The sequence below is a fragment of the Calypte anna genome, chromosome 1 (genome assembly GCF_003957555.1).
Source record: "Calypte anna isolate BGI_N300 chromosome 1, bCalAnn1_v1.p, whole genome shotgun sequence".
Classification (NCBI taxonomy): Eukaryota; Metazoa; Chordata; class Aves; order Apodiformes; family Trochilidae; genus Calypte; species Calypte anna.
In genome coordinates, this window is record NC_044244.1 from 111,741,746 (window position 1) to 111,764,281 (window position 22,536).

At 42.8% G+C, this 22,536-nt stretch overlaps 1 protein-coding gene across 2 annotated transcripts; it reads right to left on the reverse strand.

Annotated features, from left to right (window-relative positions):
* Positions 1-8,354: 8,354 nt before the first annotated feature.
* On the reverse strand, positions 8,355-22,082 carry ICOSLG (inducible T cell costimulator ligand). 2 transcript variants are annotated; one of them, XM_030469359.1, is made up of 7 exons: positions 21,939-22,082; positions 19,000-19,040; positions 16,710-17,072; positions 15,978-16,262; positions 14,107-14,283; positions 12,974-13,009; positions 8,355-10,986 (listed from the first exon to the last, which is right to left on the reverse strand). In XM_030469359.1, the coding sequence occupies exons 1-7, from the start codon at positions 21,950-21,952 to the stop codon at positions 10,976-10,978; spliced, it is 927 nt and encodes a 308-aa protein (XP_030325219.1). In that variant the 5' UTR covers positions 21,953-22,082; the 3' UTR covers positions 8,355-10,975. The 2 variants fall into 2 exon arrangements, with proteins under 2 accessions (XP_030325219.1, XP_030325218.1); XM_030469358.1 differs by having other exon boundaries at positions 12,974-13,012.
* Between the last annotated feature and the right edge of the window lie 454 nt (positions 22,083-22,536).

Below are 22,536 nucleotides of genomic sequence, written 5' to 3' on the forward strand. Positions count from 1 at the left end.
CTCTGAAGTCCCTTTCTTTTTCCCTTTTTCTTTTCTTTCTTTATCTTTCTTTCTTTTTTTTTTTTTTTTTTTTTTTTTTTTTTGGGGGTGTTGTTTTTTTGGTTTTTGGGGTTTTTTTTTTGGGGGGTGTTTGGGGTTTTTTTTTGTTTTTTTAATTTTTGGGGGGGGGGGGTTGAGGTTTTTTTGTTTGTTTGTTTGTTTGTTTCAGATTATCCTGAAGTGAGTAGCTGCCTGAGTGATAAGGATCTGAGAAGGGTGAGTTCATGCTTTTTCTTCAGTTGTGTTCATTATTTTATTTGCCACAAGGCTTCTGGATTTCCCCAGGGAATATCAGCAAGCACTGGAAGGTGTTGAAATCATAAGCCGCTCCATGCATCTCGTGCTTTCCTCTTGGTGTGAGATGTGGAATAGACTATTTCAGCTGGAAGGGACCAACAATGGCCAGCTAGTCCAGCTGCTTGACAACTTCAAGGTTGACCAAAAGTCAAAGTGTAATTTAAGAGCATTCACCAAACACCTCTTAAACACTAACAGGCTTGGGGCATTGACCATCGCCTTAGGAAGCCTGTTCCAGTGTTTGACCACCATCTCAGAGAAGAAATGCTCCTTAATGTTAAGTTCGCAACTCCCCTGGAATCATAGAATATCTCAAGTTGGAAGGGATCCATAAGGATTCTTGAGTCCAACTCCCTGCTTCTTGCAAGGCTTACTAAGATAACTATATGACCATGGCCTGCGTGACTGAAAGCATCATGCAGACAATCCTTGAACTCTAACAGGCTTTGTGCTGTGACCAATTTCCTGAGGAGCCTCTTCCCTGATGCAGCTTTGAACTATTCCCACATGTCCTGGCTAGCAGGGAGATCACCCTCTCCACTTCCCCTCCTCAGGAAGCTGTAGGGAGCAACAAGGTCACCTCTCAACCTCCTTTTCTCTGACACAGGCAAAATTACACAGCTAGCTGGATAGACCAGGGGCCTAAGTAGGCAAGGGCACCTGCCTTTGTTGCAGCAAGGGATTGGTGCTTGGCAGATCTTTGTGGTGAATGAACTGTCATCACGAGCTTGACTCACCGCCTGCCCATCTCCCCTACATATTTACCTTTCCAGCTCTCCTGGTACTACCATTTCATCCTCTTTGCAGCCCTCTGAGCAGCTCAGTGAAAAAGCATTTTGTTTTATTTCATCTCCCCACTCTGCATTCTGGTGCATCTCAAAGGGCATGAGTCTCTGATGTGCACCTCTTTCTCAGCCACTCTTTTTTTATTCTTCCCCTCTGTTCCAGCCACTACTGTTATATTGTCCTACCCTGTGCTGGCCAGAATAGGGCTCACAAGCCTACTTGGGGAGGAAGGATGAACTGGTGGTGGGAAGCCTGGTCTTGTGCATGGTACTGACACAGTAGCAGTAGGGAAAGGGCTCTGCTCTGTCTAGAAATGCACGGGGAGCACACCAACCTTCTGGCACACATATTGTATTCCAACCAACTTCTTGGCAGGGATAATAAAATATTTGGGGATGTAACTGGATTGATCCATGGCTAACTGTATAACTTAACTAAACACTTAATGCCCCTCCTGTGCTCTTCATCAGGGAAGAGAGGTACATATTTTGGGGGTTCAGCATAGTCACAATAATGCCATCTTCAAACCTTCAGAAATGCAACTGATCAGGCTGTTACTAGTTATAGGATTGGCCCTTTCATTTAGGAGTAGCAGGGAAACCATAAAATCCAACAGCAAAAAACCCCTAAAACTTGGTTTATGTACCACTAGATATGTTGTGGGGTACCTTGTGTGAGTGTTGCCAAACATAAGGTATGCAGCTCTAAGCACAAGCAATGAAGTACTGGCAAACAAGAATGCAGTTCCCCATGAGGGACACTCGTCCTCTGGATCTTATTTTTGCGTCTATAAAGTACACGAGTACAGTTTGCCACTCTCAATCAGAAGAGAGGAGCTGCCTGGGGCATTCCTATTGTCCAGGCTTTAAGCTTCTTTCCAAGAAGACTGTCAGCTCTGCTTTCTCCTAAATCTGATTTTTCTGCCCTGCTCAGTCGTCTCAGTCTGTGTGCCAACCCTAAGACCTGCTGACTGGCTGTGTCTTATGTCCCTGCTGACAGCCACAGCTGCTTTAGACTCTCCCAGCCTTGCTTTCCTTCTGCAAGTCAGGGCTAAATGAATCATAGAGGTTTTCTTAAGGTGCACAAAGCCTTTCCTCTGATCCTCTGATCTGTGCTGGCTTGCACCGTCTCTAGAGCTGAGATATAGGGCTGAGCAAATTGTTAGAGTGTGTTGAGATAAAATGTCCTGGTTCAGCTCCCTGCCCAGTGCAGCTCCAGCTCTTGCAGAAGCTGTGGGAGCGCTCCCCTCCTATGCAGGGTGCTCCAGTCCCAGGGGCAAAGGAACTCCCATTTCCCATTTTTGTGAAATTTGAGGTTTGTTGAACACCATACTGCAGCTCTCACCACCTCTTTCTGTTGTGGTGTTTGTTTGTTATTTCATTGTGTGGTTCTTTGTTTTTGGGCTTTTTTTTTGTTTTGTTTTGTTGTCTGTTGGGGGTTGTTTTAGGTGCACAGGGATTTTTGTTTCTGGAAAGTTATATTCTGTAAATGCTAGTAGCAATTAAAGTACCCATGTTAAGCATGCTCTCTGCTGCAGTCCTTTGCCCCTAGCCTATCAGAAATCACACTAATAGTGGGGAAAATTGTTTGGTTTAGAAACTGCTCCTTTACTGTGGATATTCTAAGGCTAATAATATAGCCCCATGACTTTGTCTGGCTGTGACCCACACCACAGTAACTCTCCAGATCTCTCTCTCCTAGAAACAAAGTATTGGAGTTGTTGTTTGTTTTTTTTTTAGCTAAGTCTCACCAGAGGAAGCACAGTTTTTCCCTGTGAAAGTTCAGGCAGTCTCTAGTAATGCCCTTTGTACTAAATTGCTGGCATTCTGCCAACCTACAGGGCACAGCATCTCAAGAGGGCAAAACAAGTATGTCCTGTCCTGGCAGTGATCAGTGACCTGGCTTTGAGGCGTTGGGGTAGGGGAGAGATACACTGCCAATCATTGCTCCCTGAAAAGTAAATAGTGTGAATGAAAGCAGTGACGTTGGGATTGTGTTTGCATTCAGTCTTCGGTAGCCCTGACACTTGGATAAGGGCAGGCATTGCTTGTGGAAGCCACGTGCTTTCTCCCTCATCTTGCAAAATCTGCTCTGCGTTTGGCACACCCGCTCCCCTGCACTTTGTTCGAAGGTGCTGTGGGTGCTGCTCACCTCTCTGCCATTACACTGACTCCTTGTATGGAGTTTCCAGCTGACAGTGATGCAATTATTTACCTTCAGGCTGAGCATTCTGTCCCATCCCAGCAGCTAGATGTGCAATCATTAACATTATACAGTGCTTTGTAAAAGTTGTGGTGAGCAATGTATAAGATCACAGGGCCGTAAAGCCAGACCTTTCTAGTAGAGGATTGGAGATGGTTGGAGAGATGGGCTGATTCCAGCAGGATGAGGTTCAACACGGCCAAGTGCCGGGTCCTGCACTTTGGCCACAACAACCCCATGCAGCGCTACAGGCTGGGGACAGAGTGGCTGGAGAGCAGCCAGGCAGAAAGGGACCTGGGAGTCTGCATCGACAAGAAACTGAACATGAGCCAGCAGTGTGCCCAGGTAGCCAAGAAGGCCAATGGCATCCTGGCGTGTATCAGGAACAGTGTGGCCAGCAGGTCCAAGGAAGTGATTCTGCCCCTGTACTCAGAGCTGGTGAGGCCACACCTCGAGTCCTGTGTCCAGTTCTGGGCCCCTCAGTTTAGGAAGGATATCGAGGTCCTGGAGCAGGTCCAAAGGAGGGCAACTAAGCTGGTGAAGGGACTCGAGCACAGACCCTATGAGGAGAGGCTGAGGGAGCTGGGGCTGTTCAGCCTGGAGAAGAGGAGGCTCAGGGGAGACCTCATCACTCTCTACAACTCCCTGAAAGGAGGGTGTAGCCAGAGGGGGGTTGGTCTCTTTTCCCAGGCAACTCTCAGCAAGACAAGAGGGCACGGTCTTAAGTTGTGCCGGGGGAAGTTTAGGTTGGATATTAGAAAGAATTTCTTTACAGAGAGGGTGATCAGACATTGGAATGGGCTGCCCAGTGAAGTAGTGGATTCTCCATCCCTGGAGATATTTAAAAAGAGACTGGATGTGGCACTCAGTGCCATGGTCTGGTAACCGCAACAGTGGTGGATCAAGGGTTGGACTTGATGATTTCTGAGGTCCGTTCCAACCCAGTCGATTCTATGATTCTATGATTCTGTTTCCACCTTCACAGAAAACTTTTTCCCTGGCTTCTGAATACATGCAAAATTTCAGAGACTAAGACAGAACTCCTTTCCTGCCCTCCACCCACACCTCAAATGTTTCTGAAAAAGATGCAGGTTGAGGGCATGCTTTGTGCCTGGGATCCCCTGGGGCTGCGATGGGCTCAAGCTTCATCAACTACAGCCTGGGGAGGTTAAACCCAGTCCTAATGCAAAAACTGAGCAGAGGGTTTGGGTGTCTGGAATGCATACTCCTGCTTCCAAAAATTTGAAGGCCTACTGATAAAGTAAATGCAGCCACCAAAGTGTTGGATTTCTTTTTCTAGATTTTCTGTTTCTGAGGAGCAGTTTAGTTTGGCTCTGTTTGTTTAGAAATAAGTTTCCATCCAGAGATGTTGTGATGCAATAGGAATTGTTCAGAAGTGGAGCTAAGGCACATTGTTTGAAGCCTGTCAGTAGTTGCTTCATTGCCAAAAATATTAATGAAAGGCATTGGCTTGCTCTGTGCATGCCTGGTAGCTTTTGTGATTGTAATTCCTGCCAGCAAGAACATATGCTTGTTTATTCTTCTTAAGGACTAATTTTCTTTTAATTAAAAAAAAAAAAAAAATTCCCACGCAGAGCTTCATTTCTAGAAGACTGATTAAGTGTTACTGAGCTTGAGCGGATTAAAAGATTGATTTTTTTTTTATTTTATTTTTTTTTTTAACTCACAGCTGGATAAAAATGTTCCATAAGAAATACTTCAACAGGCAGCAGTCTGCCTTGTGGTAACAATGAAAATTTCAACTTTAAATGAACAAACAAAAGAATCTGAAGTAAATCATAACAGATGTATAGAGTTTGGGGTTGTTGTTATGTTGAGGTTTGGGGTTTTTTTTGTTTGTTTTTCCAGTTATGCTTTTGCTTTTTCCTGCTGGAAGGCACTTACTCCTTAGAGCTGAGCTATGTCCTGGTGTGTTAGGACTCCTCATGGGGTGCTTGCCTGATGAGCAGAGAACTGGCATGGTGGCTTTCCCTGGCCAGGGATCCATGGAGATTTGCCTGTCTCCACATCTGCTTCCCCACCTTCTCTATTCCTCCAGCTTCTGGGCATCCTTCTCATGCAAGCTGGCACCAGGAGACCTTTGTAGGGTGCTTAACTCCCTGCCACACCCTGTGTAGAAATGGTCAATGACTTTTTCTGGAAAGGAAATTTGTCTGGCCAACCTTATTGCCTGGTTCAGTAGAGCAGAAACCAGCACACACTGGGGTTTCACCCAGATTCTGATGAGAGAGTTCAATCACAGGATGGTTTGGGTTGGAAGGGACCTTAAAGATCACTTGCTTCCAACCCCCCTGCATGGGCAGGGACACCTCCCACCAGACCAGGTTGCTCACAGCCCCATCCAACCTGGCCTTGAACACTGCCAGGGAGGGGGCAGCCACAGCTCCCTGGGCAACCCCTGCCAGTGTCTCACCACACTCACAGTGAAGAATTTCTTCCTAATAACTCATCTAAACTCTTTTAGTTTGAAACCTTGTCCTATCACTACATCCCCTTCAGATTTCTGTAGGCCTGTTCAGGTACCAGAAGACTCAACACTGTGTATCAAATAGGAGAGCGACCCCTCTGTGCTGTAGGCAGAGACAGATAGATGTTGAAGTCAAAGTATACATATGGAAAAGCAAAGAAAGGTCTTTAAAATTAGGCTTATGATAGGACTTCTGGTACTTTGCTGACACAAAGTTTAATATCAGTGGCAGCTTGATAAACTGCTCTGAGCTGGCAAGCAAGATTTTCAATATGGTGATAAAGATAATTTATATTTGCATTGTGTTATAAGAGCAGCTGCAGTGCTTTGACAGTAGTTCATGTATTTTACACCTTTTGTTCCCTCCATCTGTTTTTAGTTACTGTGACTGCGGTAGTGATGCACTTTAGAAGTTAGGTAAAATAATAATTGTAAGTCTGACTGCTCTAGAGATGAATAGAGAAGAAAAGAATTGTCTCTAGTCCAGCATGATTCTGTGGAAAAAAAAAGTGTTGTGAGCAAACCTGATTGTTTCTGTTTTAAAACTACATACTTAGCCTCCTAAAAGGGTTGATATGTGGCAGCATAGATGAAGATCTGGTGGAAGAAATTAAGAAGGAAAGGTTATGGCCTGTCCACATTATACCTGCATTAGTGTTGCTTCTCACTGACACAGTCTTAAAAGTTTCTTAAAAGTTTCTTAAAAGCCTTACAGTTTCAACTGAAAGACATTTTGTCATATATTTTCCCCTTTCCGTTTTTTTATACAATAGGTATGAAAGTGTAATCTGGCAGTTTAAGTGTGTTCCTATTAAAATATAGCAAGTGACTTCTTTTGACTTAAGACGTCTACTGGGGTGACTGTGGCAAGAAAGCAGACCCTCCAGTCCAGTAACTGGGAGAAAAAGGTCTCTGTATGCTGGAGATATGAGCTGAAGCATCAGGTCAGCTACAGCCTTAAGTGACCCTGAGCATTCAGCTCTGTGTCCCAGTTTTCCAACTATAAAATGCCCCTAAGCACACTTCCTGGAATCACAAGAAAACAAACTAGTGTTTTATTACTAAGCTGTTGGGACCTATTTTGGGCAAGTTGGAAGGTCAGCCTAAATCTGTGTTGATGTAAGAGCATTTATCTTGACACAGCAGTTTTCTGTGTCAGGCTAAAATGGGAGACAGGATCTTTCCCAACAAAGTACTTGAGTTTGTGCTTAATGGTAAGGTCATGAGTAGTTTCCAAGGACTTACATTTTGCAGCATGGGGCACTGTTTTAGATACACTACTTATGCTTATCAGTGATGCTGATAATGCATGAAGTGTTGGAAGCATTTTTCTTGTGTGTAAAGGTAATTGTACAATTGACATGTTGTCACATAAGTGTGTCTTGAAAGATGAATTGGACAAAGGCTACTGGGCTGGGGCCTGCAGTTCCCCAGGGGTTCCAGCTGCAGAGATCACCTTGAGGAATATGTGGGGTGCCTTTTGTAATCCACAGATGGGGACCAGTTCCCAATGTTTTCATCCTGTAATGTTCAGTGAATGTGGTAAAGGTCCAAATGGCACTTCACACATTAGAAGGAAGAGGTCCAAGAGTCAAACTAACTTCTGAAGTGTGTGTGGGTTCTCTGCAGAGCTGAGCTGCACTCAGTTGTTCTTTAAAGCAGTTTTTCTTGCCCTAGAAAAGGGAGAGGTTAGGGGATATTACTCTCACAGGGTAATGTGAACTTCTGTGCACATTTGCTACTAGTACAAGAAGAATCACTTTGCAGTTTGGAAAAGCAACTAATAAAGTTTCTTTGACACAGCACAAGGGGTGATTGAGAAAAGTGTTTGGAGTGAGGATCGTTGAACTGGAAAAAGGGAATGTATTTTCTAGCAGAAGAGACATCTCAGCTCTCACAGGTGAAGATTTAAATACTGAATTTGACTACAGGAAGGATAGATTTGGACCACTGAGTAACAACACATGTTCTCTCTTGGGGGTTTCCACCTGTGGTTTACCAGCCATGCCACAATGAAAGCCTTTCGCTTTTCTGTGAAAGTGAATCTGTTTCTTAGAGTCTGTCCACAAAACTGCATCAAGTGGTGCTTTTCTTGTACCTGTTTAAGTTGCTTGGGACATGCAGTTCATGGGAGCTGCTGTCTTTAAAAAAGGGAAAGAAAAGGGATGTTGGTCCCCAAGTGCAACACTGACCTGGGGCAGTGCAATGAGGTGGTTTGAGTTCTGGAATCAGGAGGGTGTGTTGCACCTTTGCTGTCCTACAGGTTCTTAAACTGGGTGAGAGAAGACTGTATCAGCCCAGGCTTAGTGCTATCTTCAGGCAACCCATGACTTGGGTTGGTTTTCTTCATGGTACTTCATTGTGTGAGCTGAAACAGAACAAAACTAGTCAAGGCTCCATGTTGTCTTGGTCTCTCTTCATCCAGGGGCTTTGGAAAGGAGCCCCTAGGGATGTGGCTGAAAGTAAAATATCCACCTTGTTTGGGGGGAATGGTCTAGAGGGACTTGACTTTACATGCTGATAGATTTAGTCAAACATTGAGAAGAATGAATAGATTTTATTTAAAATATAAACATGGTATGAGATAACAAAAAACTGTTATTACACAATTGCCAAGTCCTTTGAATGCTAATAAGCAACTGCCATCTAAAATTTACTTGCCTTCAAAAATAGCTGGAATTCTAAACAAATTGAAACTACACATTTTTTTAAGAGCAGGCTGTTGCATTTAGATATCTTCAGTACATACTATGAATACACATATGTATATGAATGTACATATTAGACCAGAAGAAGGAAAAACCCAACCAATCTAAATTAGCTTAACAAAATACTGTGAAACACCTGCTAGGTCACTTTTTACATCTCTAAACTGTTACAGCTTCTTGTAGTTGCAGACTATAAAAATGGAAAACTTTTTAGAAGGTTTTTAGAAAATGTTTCTGTCAGTTACAGCAGCACCAAAAAGGTTACACAAAACAACTTCCTGTGATAAATAGTGAGAAAATGTCTGCAGGACTTTTTACTGAAGGGAAATCATTACCCTGCAAATAAGCACAGATGATGTTCACAGTGTTAAGGTGTCTGCAAGCTTGAATGCTTTCTGCAAGTAAGTTCCCATTGGGATTCACTCAAGACTAGGTGTGGACTTGGAAAATAACACCCAGATGGACATGAGGGAAGATAAGGAAAGGCTTACATTTAAAGTAACATATAGCATCTTAGTAATCTTATCCTACAAATACTTTGAGCCCTGCCTGATGGGCATGTTACAGTTCTAGATGGGAAAGCAACAGAAGACAAAAGTGAAATTAATAAATAAAGCAGTATTTTTCACACACATCATTCAACATTAAGAAATATGCAATATACTTTATTTACATAAATAGATAAAATGTCTTTTAAAACCCCCCAACTGTACACAAGTAACACAAGTGCTAGCTATCTTAACAGGAGACAGGAGCTTAATTAGGCAGCTTGGCTGCATTTTTTTTTTTTTTTTAATCAAAAACCCCAGTGTCCCCATACTGTCCAAACTGGTCAGTAGGCCCAGACTGCATCAAGTGAGATGTAAACTGCCTCCTCCCTTAATGCTACAGAGGCTGAGCCCATGCAGCTCTCTCACCAGATACTAGTATGTACACATGATACACAGCTACCCAATTTCAAGCCTCCTTGAAGGTATTGGTTCAACACAAATTAATTGTGCCATTGCCAAATGGTTCTGGATCCCTCATGATAGAAGATAAATTTTATTTTCACTTGGCCAGGATTTGAAAGCTCATCTTGATATGACAAATCAGTGTCCTGTCTTAACAGTTGACTCTGGAGTGCCTCCCCTATGTATATCTAGGACAAATCAGGCTGAGACTTAATCACAAAAATGGTAGAATTTTAGTATAGTAACTGGTGTAGAAGCCAGGTGTTTCCAGGGCTCAGTTTAAAAATCATCATCTCTGTCCCTCTGTGATGAGATGGGGAAACTACTCCACCTAGACAAGACAGCTAGTGGAGATTCCTTCTCCTTCACAACTTCATACCATCAGCAAAGTTAATGCTTCATTATTTTCATCTAGTTGCTCTTGGCTGACTCGGGGCTGGACCAGGGAGGCACTGGCACAAGGACACTGCAGTTGTTGGCTTTTGGGGCATTCCTGGACAACACGGTGATACAGTCTGCAGCCTTTTCTTTCAGGTTGAGGGATGGGACACAAGGAAAGGTTCAGTTGAAAAAATTCTGTTTAAAATCCTCCTGGAAGCCATAGAGGAGCGCTTAAATAAAGACCAGCTGAAACCAGGCAGAGCTTGACAACAGTTTTTGTTTCATCCTGAAAAGGGTAAATCCAGGTAACCTGATATTAACAGAGCAGAGAGCACTATCTTCAATTGATCAGATTTCTGCAGCTTGTTCTTTCACCAAGTGCTACCTGGTTTCTGTTAAATGTGGAAGTTCCCTTTTCTGGTGGGATATTCGGTATAACCCAAAAAAGCCAAAATGTTGATATCAAGTGCATTTAAAGAATTCAGGCTCTCTTAAGATAGCATATTCAGTGCTTATCATAGGAACTCCTGTTTTTGGAGGACTGGGTCAAAATGTTTTACCTTGTTCTGTACACAGTAATTGCAGCTGGTGAAACCAGGCAATGAAAGAAAGTACTGTAGAGACAAAAGTGGAGAAGATCACAAATCTCACTTTCCAGAGAGTTCTTCAGTTTTCTTTTTTTTTCTAGCTGCCATTCTTCACATTCAGTAGTCATCATCAGGGAAAGGAGAAATAGCAAGAACTTCCCATGTTCCTGAAATGCAGTGGCTTCTGCTGCTAACAAGAGTCCTCAGCTGTGATGACAAGAGACTGGGCACTCATCAGCTTTGAGCTTGCTGCTTTCTGCAGTGCAGGAGCTCAGAACACAGACAGTCATGGAGGACTATCCAAAGTGGTTAGATTCTGAGGTGACACAACAGTTTTGTGGATATAGCCTGGGGCTGGAGCAAAAATCCAGCGGATTTTGCTGTCTGTTGTGTTGCAGAAGCTGGTTTTGCCATCTCTTTTGGCCCAGTCTGCAGAAATCTGTCACTTGTATTACAAGCAGTGCTGCCACTGAGAAGGGGTTATGCTTCCCTTGACACATCTCCAGCTGCTCGCATTGTTGGCAGACTTTCCATTTAGACAGATGCTGTAGAAACAAAACTTTGTTTTAGAAACAAAAAATCTCTCAGAAATAGTAATGTCCTAGAGTGGTTTTTCCTATGTAACCAGTGGAACAAGCCATATAGCTATGGAAAAGTTGTAATAATGGTGTGAGATACATGGTGCCTTTCTCTCTGTCATGCACAACTCATTTGAAAATCTCAAATGAATAAAACTAGAATTTCTCCAAGAGCTCATCTTTTTTCCCCAAGGTAGTATTTCTGAATAATTCCTGACAAGTACACGTTCCTCTTCTGTTAAAAAAAACAACCAACAGCAACAAACCTGGATTGATGGGGATTTGACAGCCTGCACAAACTCTCTGCCTCAGTGCTCAGCTACCATTAGAATTAAAAGGGCCTTTTTTTCCTAACATGTAGCTTAAATCTCCCTTTTTTAAGCCCGTTGTACTTCAAATGCTACATCTGCTGGGTTAGGACAATAAACAACTTGTCCCATCCTCTTTAAGGACCCTCTCTGAAGAAGGTTGTTATTGTATTCTTAATTAGCTCTGCCATCTCCAGCCTAAATAAACATAACCCATCTTTCATCAGAGATCAAATTCCCTAGATTATTCTCATTTTTCTGATACTGGTCCAAGCTGAGGTCATATTGGGGTGTCCAAAAGATATTGCCTTCCATGGCTCTGTCCCTTAGGGGTGGGACGGCTGCTGACAGCAGCAAAACCCCAAAGCTGCTGTCCTACCTCCTCTTCCACAAATGGTGCTTCTGGAAGGCAAATGTCTTTGTTTTGTTGTTAATGAACAAATCATGCTACAGCAACCTTCAATATAAGATAAATATTTACATCACAGAGGTTTTTCTACTTCTGGGCTAAATCCCAATACCATGGAGCCTAGTACTACTAAGTCTGGAGAATAAAAAGCTGACCTTAAATATGCTTATGTTTTGTTAATGCAGCTCACAGAAACAAAAGAAGAAAATGCCTCTTAAGGGGTAAATCCATTCTCCTTTCTACATTATGCTCTACAGGAAACAAGATGATGCCTGTTTGATGTTTAACAAACACAAATGTTATGCATCTGGCTGGAGTTGGACGATGGAACTGCAGAATAACTGAGCAGTAGCCTAGACTGCATGACAACCAAAGAAGTTCTAGAAAAAGTTGTGTTCTTCAGAGACAAGCAGCAAAAAAACATTTGCTTCAGTAAGAACTACCAAATGAGCTTTCAATAGGCAGATATCTAATTCTCTCTGTATTCTCTTAAGTTCCCTGTGCTAGGTTTGGTTTCAAACTTTATCTTGGATTTTTTTGCCCTGTTTTTATTTTTCCCTTGCTATAAATGAAATTACATACCAGTCGACCTTCAATATTGCATCCTTGTTTATAAAAAAATATGAACATGTTGAAGGCCTAAACTGCATTTTTTTTCTCCAGGAGTTTAGAATGCTTACTACTTTTTAAATTTGGTGTATGTATCCTCAGTTTACTAGGCATGAGGCTGTACCTCAGCTAAAGACTTTCAGGATAAGTTACTAAAAAGGCAAAACTCAACCATTTACTGATGGGCACTGACATGATATGAAGTGTTAAATGGTCAGCTCTCGTTGTTCAAACTTGAAAAATCAGCATCTAAAACTGATTTTTCAAGTTTGGCTGTGCCTGGCTTTACAGCATAATCCAACATCTACAACAGCAGCTGCAGCACAGTTGTGGAATGGAAGGGGAGGGTGACTTCAGCCTGCATGCTATGTGTTCCCTGTCATTTTGTCCTGTCCTTTGGCCTGAACTGTAAAAGGACCTCCTGGGAAGCAAGATTTTCAGGCTGCCTTTGGCAATGGTTATAGAGCACAGGGAAAGGGCTGAGAGAAGCAGCAGTGCTACTGCTTTGCATCCTTGAGTTTCTAATATCCAGCAAGTCTCATCCAAAGGTTTTGTGCTGAACTTGAGTACTGAAGCCACGAATTTAAGTCACTTGAGAAAAGCACACTAAGATATGTTTAATACTTACAGTTGAATCCTCCTCTGTCTTCATTTGGTTGGACACCTACTGAAACAAATGCACTGTTTTAAGTACGTAGGATAAATAACTGTAGTCTTTAGCCAAATGGGATTAGTGACATACACCAAAGGTGAGGGTTCAATGTGCTAAGTACTCTCTGGACAGCAAAATGCAGTCCATTCTCTGTTTACAATTTAGATCACCATTTTGGCAAGGACAGATTTTTGGCTTGAAGCAACATCCCTGCTCCATAATTTTGGGACAGAATCCTGAACCACTTGTGGGTTATTTCTGAAGGAAGGACACAGCTCTTAGCACAGCTGCTGCAGATGCTGGGCAAGATCACTACTCTGCTTTTTCCTGCTCTTTTCTGAAGCACTGGAGCTTTCTAGCCACAAGGAAGAGGGCATGGATTGCCCTTGTCCATGAAAAGTGTGGCTGCCTTTGCTCCCTTTTCTTAGATGCTAGCTCTTGTGTACCTGCAAAGTGGCTTACAGAAGTACTCAACTACATCAGCAGACTGAGTCTTGTTCAGAAAATGTCTTTTAGAGCTACATGTTGTTCAGTTTTGCCAGTCATTGAAGGGTCCTATACATGGGCAAATACAGCAATACAAGGGTATGCATGTATAATGTGGAGTGACAGTGAGATACACTAACTTGTAGAAAGCTGCTTGATCCTAAGGGGATCTTGAACCCCTTAGTTGCCCAGCCAGAGACTCTGAAGCTCTCAGATTTAATCTCATTGATTTAACCTCTCATTTTTGCTTTGAATTGTGCTAAGCAAAGGGCTACTGACCCCAGTTCTGTTGCATGAAGGAGCATCCCCTCCAGTTGTGCAGCAACAGTCTGCAAAGACAGCAGCTGAGAACTATGGCCTGAACCACCACAAAATCTGAGTTACTTTCATATCCAGCAGTTAATTCCTGAGACACTCAGGTGGATTAACAGAAAGCCATAAAGAATAACCTGTTCTGGAGCACTATGCGTCCATCCCAGGATTCTGACAACAGCATGACTTCCTGCTGTTGTGTGCAGAGGATTTTACTTGTACCGTCTAGCAGTTAACTGGATGAAATGAAAAAAAGGGCAAATGAAAATTAATTCTTCATACTGGGTCATGCAAAGGAAGGGCTTCCTTACCTGTGTAGAACATTGGTATAGAAGATCTCCTTTTCCACAGCCAGCAGATTATGACAGCCAGAAAACCTATCAGAATGACAATGGAAACAATGCCAGCTGCTTGAGCACCTCGTCCATTTTTTTCCAGGTTTTTGTGACTTTCTGTGCTAGAACCATTGCTTTGATTCTGCTGTGTGTCTAAAATAAAATAAGAAAAGGATGTAGTAAGATGAGAATTTTCACACTAGGCAAATATTTGCCTCCATTTTACACACACACACAAATTTCTCAAGGCTTAGCATTGGACTGATTCTGGTGGCATTCCTTCTGAGCAAGTCACATCTCCAGTGTCAACTATTACACTGTCTAATAACACAGTAATACAATTCCAGTTTATTTGTCCCTGTCATCATATTGTGTGTATCCTTTCTTCCTTTTTTGCTCTCGGGAGACTATGTTCGCACTATTATATGAATACTCCTTATTTATAACACTACATATGCTATTATTTAAATACTCCACTATACAATTTTTGCTTGTGCACACAAATTTGGTTCATGGAAATAGTTTAATTTATATCCCCTGGCTATGTTTGTGGGATGAGTGGTGTTAAATCCAGAGGATGCAATTCCTTGGTGTGTTCAGGCAAACTAACTGATAGGTATCCAGGGTGCAGAAACCTGTGAGAGAAAGGTGTAGTGGGAGGCAGGAACAGCAATGAGACTGAACAATCACCTCCAGATAGCTACTCTACACAGCAGCTTGGAAATCATAAAATTCACTATTGCTACCATAGCTGTAACTTCTTTTTAAATTTCTTTTTTTATTTATAATTTTTTAAAAGGCTTTCTGTTTTTCTGAAGAGTTGAGTGGCTAAATACTTGTTTTTACTATTGATCACTTGAATCAGCAATAAATAGCTTATTATACTTGTGCTATTAGGTATATTGTTCTGCTGGGCTCATACTACCTGTTTATTACAGGCCTACTTTAAATAGCGCACTGCATTAAATTGAGTTTTGGAGACTGAAAACACAGCTTCATAGATTCACAGAACTGTCAAGGTTGGAAAAGACCTCTAAATTCACAGAGTCCAACTGACAAGTCCAACCCAGAAAAAACCCACCATGTCCACTACAGTGTGTCCTGAAGTGAAACATCTACATGTTTTTTGAGCATCCCCAGGTACAGTGACTCCACCCCAGGCTCCGTGGGCAGCCTGTTCCAGTACCTGACTACCCTTTCTGTAAATAAATTCTTCATGATAGCTAGCTCTAAGCCTCCCCTGGTGCAACTTCAGGTTATTTCCTCTTGTTCTACCTCTACAAGCTCCTTTCAGCCAGTTGTGGAGAGTGATAAGGTCTCCCGTAGCCTCCTTCTCTTCAGAGGAAAACAACCTCAGTTCCCTCAGCCACTCCTCATGGGAGTTGTTCTCTAGACAGAGGGAGGGTTTGAAAATAGGCAGAGTAAAAAGCAAATGTGAGTGCTGCAAAACAGTCAGGTAGGTGCTCAGGAATCATGGATCTACTGTATGTATACATGGATCTACTGTATTTGGTTCCCAAGGAACCAAAGGGTAAAGCCCAGTGGCTGCCTTGCAAGAACTTCTTGATGCTGTTGCCATAACGTGCTTGATGGGGTGTTTGCTTCAATGTGGAAGGAGTCAGAAGTAAACAGTTCCTGGCAAAGCCTAACTAGGCTTGAAACAAAAACTGCAGTCTTCTCAGCACTTCTGGAAACTACTGAATTAACGCATACCCTTCGTTAGTGCCTATCTGTAGACAAAGACAAGCTGGTTGGTCTGTCCTGCTGTCTAGAAAATCTGTAGACAAAGACAAACTGGTTGCTCTATATGCTGTCTAGAAACCATGAAATATCACAAAGGGACTTACAGTTGGCTGACAGATTTTCCCGCAGTACTTTATTTTCTATGGAGCACTCTATTTGCATGTTAGAAGTGGCTTTAACCTTCAGTGTGCTAAAAACACTGTAGGTGCCATCTGTGTGGTTAGTGATCTTTAGCTCTGATGGAGGCAGGTGGCTGTTGTCTGTTTTATTTATCCAATAAACACTGGGCTTAGGGTATCCATTGCTGGACCTGCAGCTGAAAGTCACCTCTTCTCCAGCACTGTTGCTGTTTCTTATTGGTCCAATGAGTATTGGTTGGCTATAGCTAGCTGGAGAGCAAGAGAAAAGATCATCAACATATTGAAATGTATTGAAAAGACAAAATTTTGATGTGGGTTCTGAAGCAGAAGTTCTGGCTTTCACATGACTTGAAAGGGAAACACCTGCAGGTTTGGTACATAAGCCAAAGATCTTTGTGAACTGGAAAGGAAGAAAGTTGAAGCCAAACCCAAAGAAAGCAAGCAATTTAAGCTTCTATCACCCACTCATGTGCAAGAGCCCTTATATTAATGGAAATCAAACTGAAAAAAATCCCATGCTGGATAAACACCTGTGAGGGGTATTCTCCCCAGTTCTAGATACCTATCTGTAAACATCTAAATTGAGCAGACTTTATTTCAGCAAAAGGCTGAAGTATGTTTCAAAGTTGAGTATGCTTTGATATGGCACAAATTTGAAAATCTGGAAAAATACGTGCAATTGATACAAGTTCTTACCTGCTAAACTGAGAACCACTTTTGCCTGGTGAATCATTCTGGTGTATTCAGTTTTCTGCAGGACTACGCATTTGTACGTATGTTCATCACTCTGGCTGATGTTTAGCAGTAGCAGAGAAAAATCACCCCTTTCCAATCTATCCCAGAATAACTGAGTCCTGTTTTTAAAGTGAATACACTGCTCACTTTCATTGTCTTGACCGGAGATCATTGCATGTACAACTGAACACTCTTCTTGATCATCTTCTATTTGCCAATATACCCGTAAATTTTTTAAGTGCAGTTCTCCTTCTCGATAAACGCAACTCAGTGTAGCGTTGTCTCCCAGTTTACTGACAATGATTTTTTCCTCCAGTGCAAAAACTACAAGGTAAAAAGAGAGAAAAGGAAGCTTAAGTGGAAAAAAGATCATTCTTTTCAAGTATATTCTACCACATGTGGACTCCAGTACTAGTATTTATAATAGCTAGGTGAGTGTGGTCACTTCATAGCCATTCCTAGCTCCTGGCTTGCCTGTGGCTAATTCACTCCATGTCTCTCTCTGTCAGTTTTCAAAAAAGTGCCTTTTGCCATATGAAGCCTTCTGTTTATTTCTTTCACTGAGAACTGACTGGTCTAAGCATTCCCAGCCCCATAGATACTTGCATATTTCACTTTGTCCACTGACTGGGACTGACTGCATACACATATTCAAGTCCTAATACCCTTTTTTTTTTTTTTTTTTTTTTTTTTTAATTAAAAGAAATGCCAGATAACACCGGGTAAATATCAAGTGGAAGCGTTGGTAAGAAAAAAGTGCTACCATTATTTTGAGACTGAAAAACTTAAAAAGGGGAGTAAAACCAGTGTTTCTCACAGTGGGCAAGTAATAGCAGTTATGTTTTATTGCTACCATGAGTATCATTCTCTCAGCAAATAGATGCAGCTGGCAAACCAGCATGCCCAGATACCTCCAGTGACACATTCATGAGGAATTTGCACCCTCTTGCAGCTACTTGAGAAATGCTAGCACAGTATCTGGCTCTCAGGACACTTTTCCTGTCCTCCAGACACAAGAAAGGCAGCCACTCCTTCTGGTGAGAATTGAGAAAGCATGAGCTGGCTGATGAGCACTGCAGAAGGTGCAGGTCAGCTCCTCAGAAATGGCCGGAATGGCTTTGACCAAATGGTGGATGCATCACCTCTCTTAGCCAAAAGCCCCCCATTCAGCTGCTTTCTGACACCAAAGCAATGTGTGTGTTGTAAACATTGGACTGGGGGCTGAGGAGGGGGTCCGGAATGGGGTTGGATGGAAGAGATGACAGCTGGAGGAAGGGATTATGCAGGCAGGTGAATTAGGGAAAGGAAGATGACACAGGACTGAGGTTTGGAAATGTGGAATCAGAGAATGGTGAGGTGGGAGGTGGCAATGTTTTAGGTTAAAGGGTCTTTGTGTTGGTGCACTGGACTTGGAAATAGATCATCTATATGTCTGAGTTGGGCTCCCTCACTGAAAACCACTGCTAAAGCAAAAACAAGTGCTTTCAGGGAGGAGGACAGTATGTTCTCCAGGGCCATATCCTCTGCTGTATGAGACAAGAAATAAGTGACTTGAACTGCAACAAGGATGCTGCAGCTCAGACTTTGGGAAACTACTTAAGAGCAGGAAAAGCAGCACTCTACAAAGCCTTGCCTGAGAAGATGGGGACACTTCCATCACTGGTGTTATTTAGAAACAGGCCAGAGGTATCTGTTGAAATTGAATCTGGTACAATTTGTCCTGATTTTGGAGCTGGGGACTTTCCCTGATGACTTTGTTGAGGTCCTTCTCAGTGATTAAGCACGAACAGAGATACAACTCTGAAAACATTTAAGTATCACCAAATGGTGTCCTTTAAACTTACCTTTATTTTGAAAGGTATTTTTAAGACTTTAGTAAAAGACTTACTAAAACTGGGCACTTGATGCAGTGATATATAATTCTATTCATAACATGAACAAGGACTTTAGCTAGGGATGTTAGATCTGCTTATCTACAGCTGTTTCCAAGGCCTTTGGTTGGCAGAGCAAAACAAGCAAGGAAATCTGTAACACAAGCAGAGCAATCTAAGCAAGAGAATCCGTAAGTTTTTTTGCTCAGTACTGAAACTGATAGAAGCTGATTTTTTTCTGTCAGTTCCCTGATGTATGTCACACTGAGGAAGTCTTAAATGTCTTGCTAAAGAAACACAGATGTTTACATTGTACATAAGAGAAATACCCTGTGTAAGTGACCAAACACTTCATTTTAACTGAAGTGTTCTGAACTTACCAGCTCTCAGGATATGAAGAAGCAGTAACAGAAATCTGCAGCTGAAATAAAAAAGCAAACAAGAGTGTTATATGATACACTTTAGCATCTCTGTTGTTTACTTAAACCTGATATTCATTGTTTTAGTATAGGAGCAGAAGTAGGTAAATTAGGTACAGCTACGTCTATGTTATGTGCCATTAAGTATTTGCATTTTTGACAGCTGCATAACTTCAGTTCAAACGACACAACTGTGGGTGGGTGGCCAAGGACAAGAATAGCAGTAAAATGCACTAATATTGGAATCAGAGCAAAAAGACATGAAGCTGGTATTGGGTCTTCCTTGTCAAAATGAACAGTATAGACTCATTGGACAAACAGACCCTAGAGGATCACAGTATCACAGGCCTAGATCCAGGTCTCAAAGCTCTGCATCCCACTGTTCTGGTGAAACTCAATGAGTTAGAGTTTTATCTGGGTAAAGGATAACAGCAGCAGATGACCATGCTGCCCACCGTTTTGTGCACTCAGTAAAAATGTGTAAACAGGAAACATCCTGATAGCAAGGTGCTGTGCAAAGGTTTTGCTGTAAAGAGTTTACTGTCTTTGATTACTCTGGAGGGGCAAATTTGTGCAGGAGTTTCCCAAGGGAGTGACACCTGCTGGATGCAATAGAAAAATCCAGTTTAAAGTCATCTATAAACTTGGGTGATTTACCTCTTATCATGTAGGGCTTTAAGAAAGATAAACGTGCAGCACCAAGAGTTCTCTCTTCCAGGCTTCCTGCCCTTTCCCCACGGCTTTGTCCAGCCAAGCATCAGGATCCATCTGCCACCTCGCATTGTTTCTGCCCAGCTTTACCCCTACCAGGTGCCTGGGCACAACCTGGGTGTGTCCTCTTCTGTGGAGGAGGGTCTCTAACACCCCCCCATGTCCTAAAAAAATTATGATCTTCTCAAACATATTTGGCTTCCCATGGGGAAAGTTTAGAAAAAAGTAAGTCTGAATCGTATCACTTTTATGTAAACAAAACACTTTATTTTCCTTTCATAGCCTTTGCAATGGTTTCATAGATAAGGTTTCAAAAGTTTAAGTGGATGCCCAATTTGTAACATTGCAGATTTACTAAAATAAGTATTAGAGCAGAAATCAGCCCTAAAGTAAGTCTCTAAAGTAAGGCATATCTAAGCACTCCAGGGAGGCAGCTCTCCTATCCTCTCTTCTGTCTCTGGCACTGATTTTGGTGGCTTTCACACATGGGCTTGTACAGTCTTTGTATTGGTATACTGTGCAGGAGCCACCCCTTTTGTGCCAAGCTTGTCAGGTCTGTCTTGACAAGCTCATCTTAATGTTCTTAATCGCATGGCTGGGTTTGTTTTGTTGTTCCACACCCAGGATAGAAATTATGGATATAGCAAATAATTTGAATTTAATGGAGAAGAACAGTTGACTGATCTTTATGGGACTCTTCTGGGAATTTCCCATTGCAGGTGTTTGCTGATGCCAACAAACAGTTTGTTAGTCAGCCAGAACTGATTATCTAATGTACATATACAAAGAAGACTTTGATTCCTTATTTTAATAAATGATATCACAATTAAGATCACACAGATCAAGAGATGGTCATCCTCTTATTTGGAGGAGGTTACAGCTGTGGTACAGTGGCAGCAGTGGCAGCTCACCATATTCGTCTGGAATAGCCCTTTTTAAAAAAGGGGAGGAATGCTCTTGACTGCAAAGAAACCTCTCTTTTGCCCCAGAACACTCGGCTCCTGTGCCCATCACACTGGCAGTGAGCTTCACTAAGCCCAGGTATAGCTGCATTAGTTTCTTAGGTTGTGTCTCTCCTTTATTTGCTAAAAATGTATTTTTAAATTTTTAAAATTTACTTCCGTGTTTTTTAAATTTTTCTATTATTTTCCACACCTTCCCCTTCTATAGTTTTGTAAAATGTCTTGTGAAACAGGAGAAAGTTGCACTTCCTCTTTCACACATTCTTATTTGGTGAGATGATGTGAGATGAAGTTGCATCTCAACTTTTTTCATGCACTATTTATTTTAGGCTCAAGGGATATTGTTCCTCTGGCACAAACTAGCCAGACAAAAGATACCCCGGTACTTCCAATCCTAACATCGGGGCTTTTGCTCCATTGGCAAGATTTGCTTTATCCCCTGACCTTGCAGTGACACCGCTCTTTTCACATCACCGATTGGTAATCACATTAGTGCCATGAACTTTCTTTTTAAACTTTTTTTTTTTAAACTGTTTTTTAAACTTTTTAAAAAACTTTTTAAAAAACTTTTTAAAAAACTTTTTTAAAAAACTTTTTAAAAACTTTTTTAAACCTTAAAGTTTTAAAAAAATTTTTTAAAAAGTTTAAAAAAAGGTTTTTTTAAAAAAAAACTTTAATTTTTTTGTTTGTTTGTTTGTTTTTTGTTTTTTTGTGAACTTATTCTAGCACCTTGCAGCGAGGGTAACACTTCTCCGGGCAACAGAACCCGCTGAGCCTGCTTGCCTTCTCCCACCATTTACATTCTCTCCAAAAGGTCTCCTTAAAATGCCAGCTGATGACCCGCAGCCTTCGGCGGGGCAGATGATAAACCACAGGTCGGTGGGACCCCTGGTGTGGTCTGACCCTGGCCAAACCCGCCTCAACTCTCCCGCGGTTCCGGGACACCGGGGGAGGCGGGGAACCGCTGCCCTCAGGCAGCCGGGAGCCGCCACCGGGCGGGTTTAACGCCGCGACCCGCGAGTCGGGAGGGGACCCTGTGTACCGCCTGGCCCCTCTCACTGAGGAATAAGACGCCCCGTCCCAGAACTTTTCTTGCTATGAAAGTCGGGATTTCTTTCTCTGAGGGGTGTTTGTGTATCTCTCCGGCAAACAGCCTGCTTGGGCCCCCCGAGCAGGCAGGCAGGCAGGCAGGCAGGCAGCTCCCCCTCCCCCGGCGCCTCCACTCACCCTTTCAGCTCCATCGCGGCGATGCTGGAGGCGGGCGGCTACCCGAGGCGGGTTCTGCCGAGCCGGGCCACCGGCTCCCCGGTATAAGCCATTCCCCTTTGCCTCCCACGCCCCCTCTGGCCGGGGATTTCCGCCTTCCGTGCGCGGCCGGGCTTGCTGCGGGCCGCTCTGCCACCGGTACCGGGGCTGCCTGGAAAACCCTTCTCTGGGCTCCGGCCCCGGACCTGGATCGTCTCCGGACACCGGGTGCTGCAGCCTGAGAGAGCCAAGCCCTGTCCCCGCCGGCCGGTGGGTCTCAGGCACCTGCCCATCCCCACTAAGCTTTTTCCAAAACCCGTCGGAAGTGCTTGGCAGGGGGTCCCGACCCCCGCAAAACCATCACAGAATCGTTTGGGTTGGAAAAGAGGTTTAAGATCACCAAGTCTGACTGTTCTCACAGCACTGCCAGCAGCATCGCTGAACCATAGCCCTAAGCACCGCTTCAACAGGTGTCCTTTCAGTACCTCCAGAGGTGGTGATTCAACCACCTCCCTGGTCAGCCTGTTCCAGTGTTTCATAACCCTTTTGGTGAAGAATTTTTTCCTAATATCTGATCAGA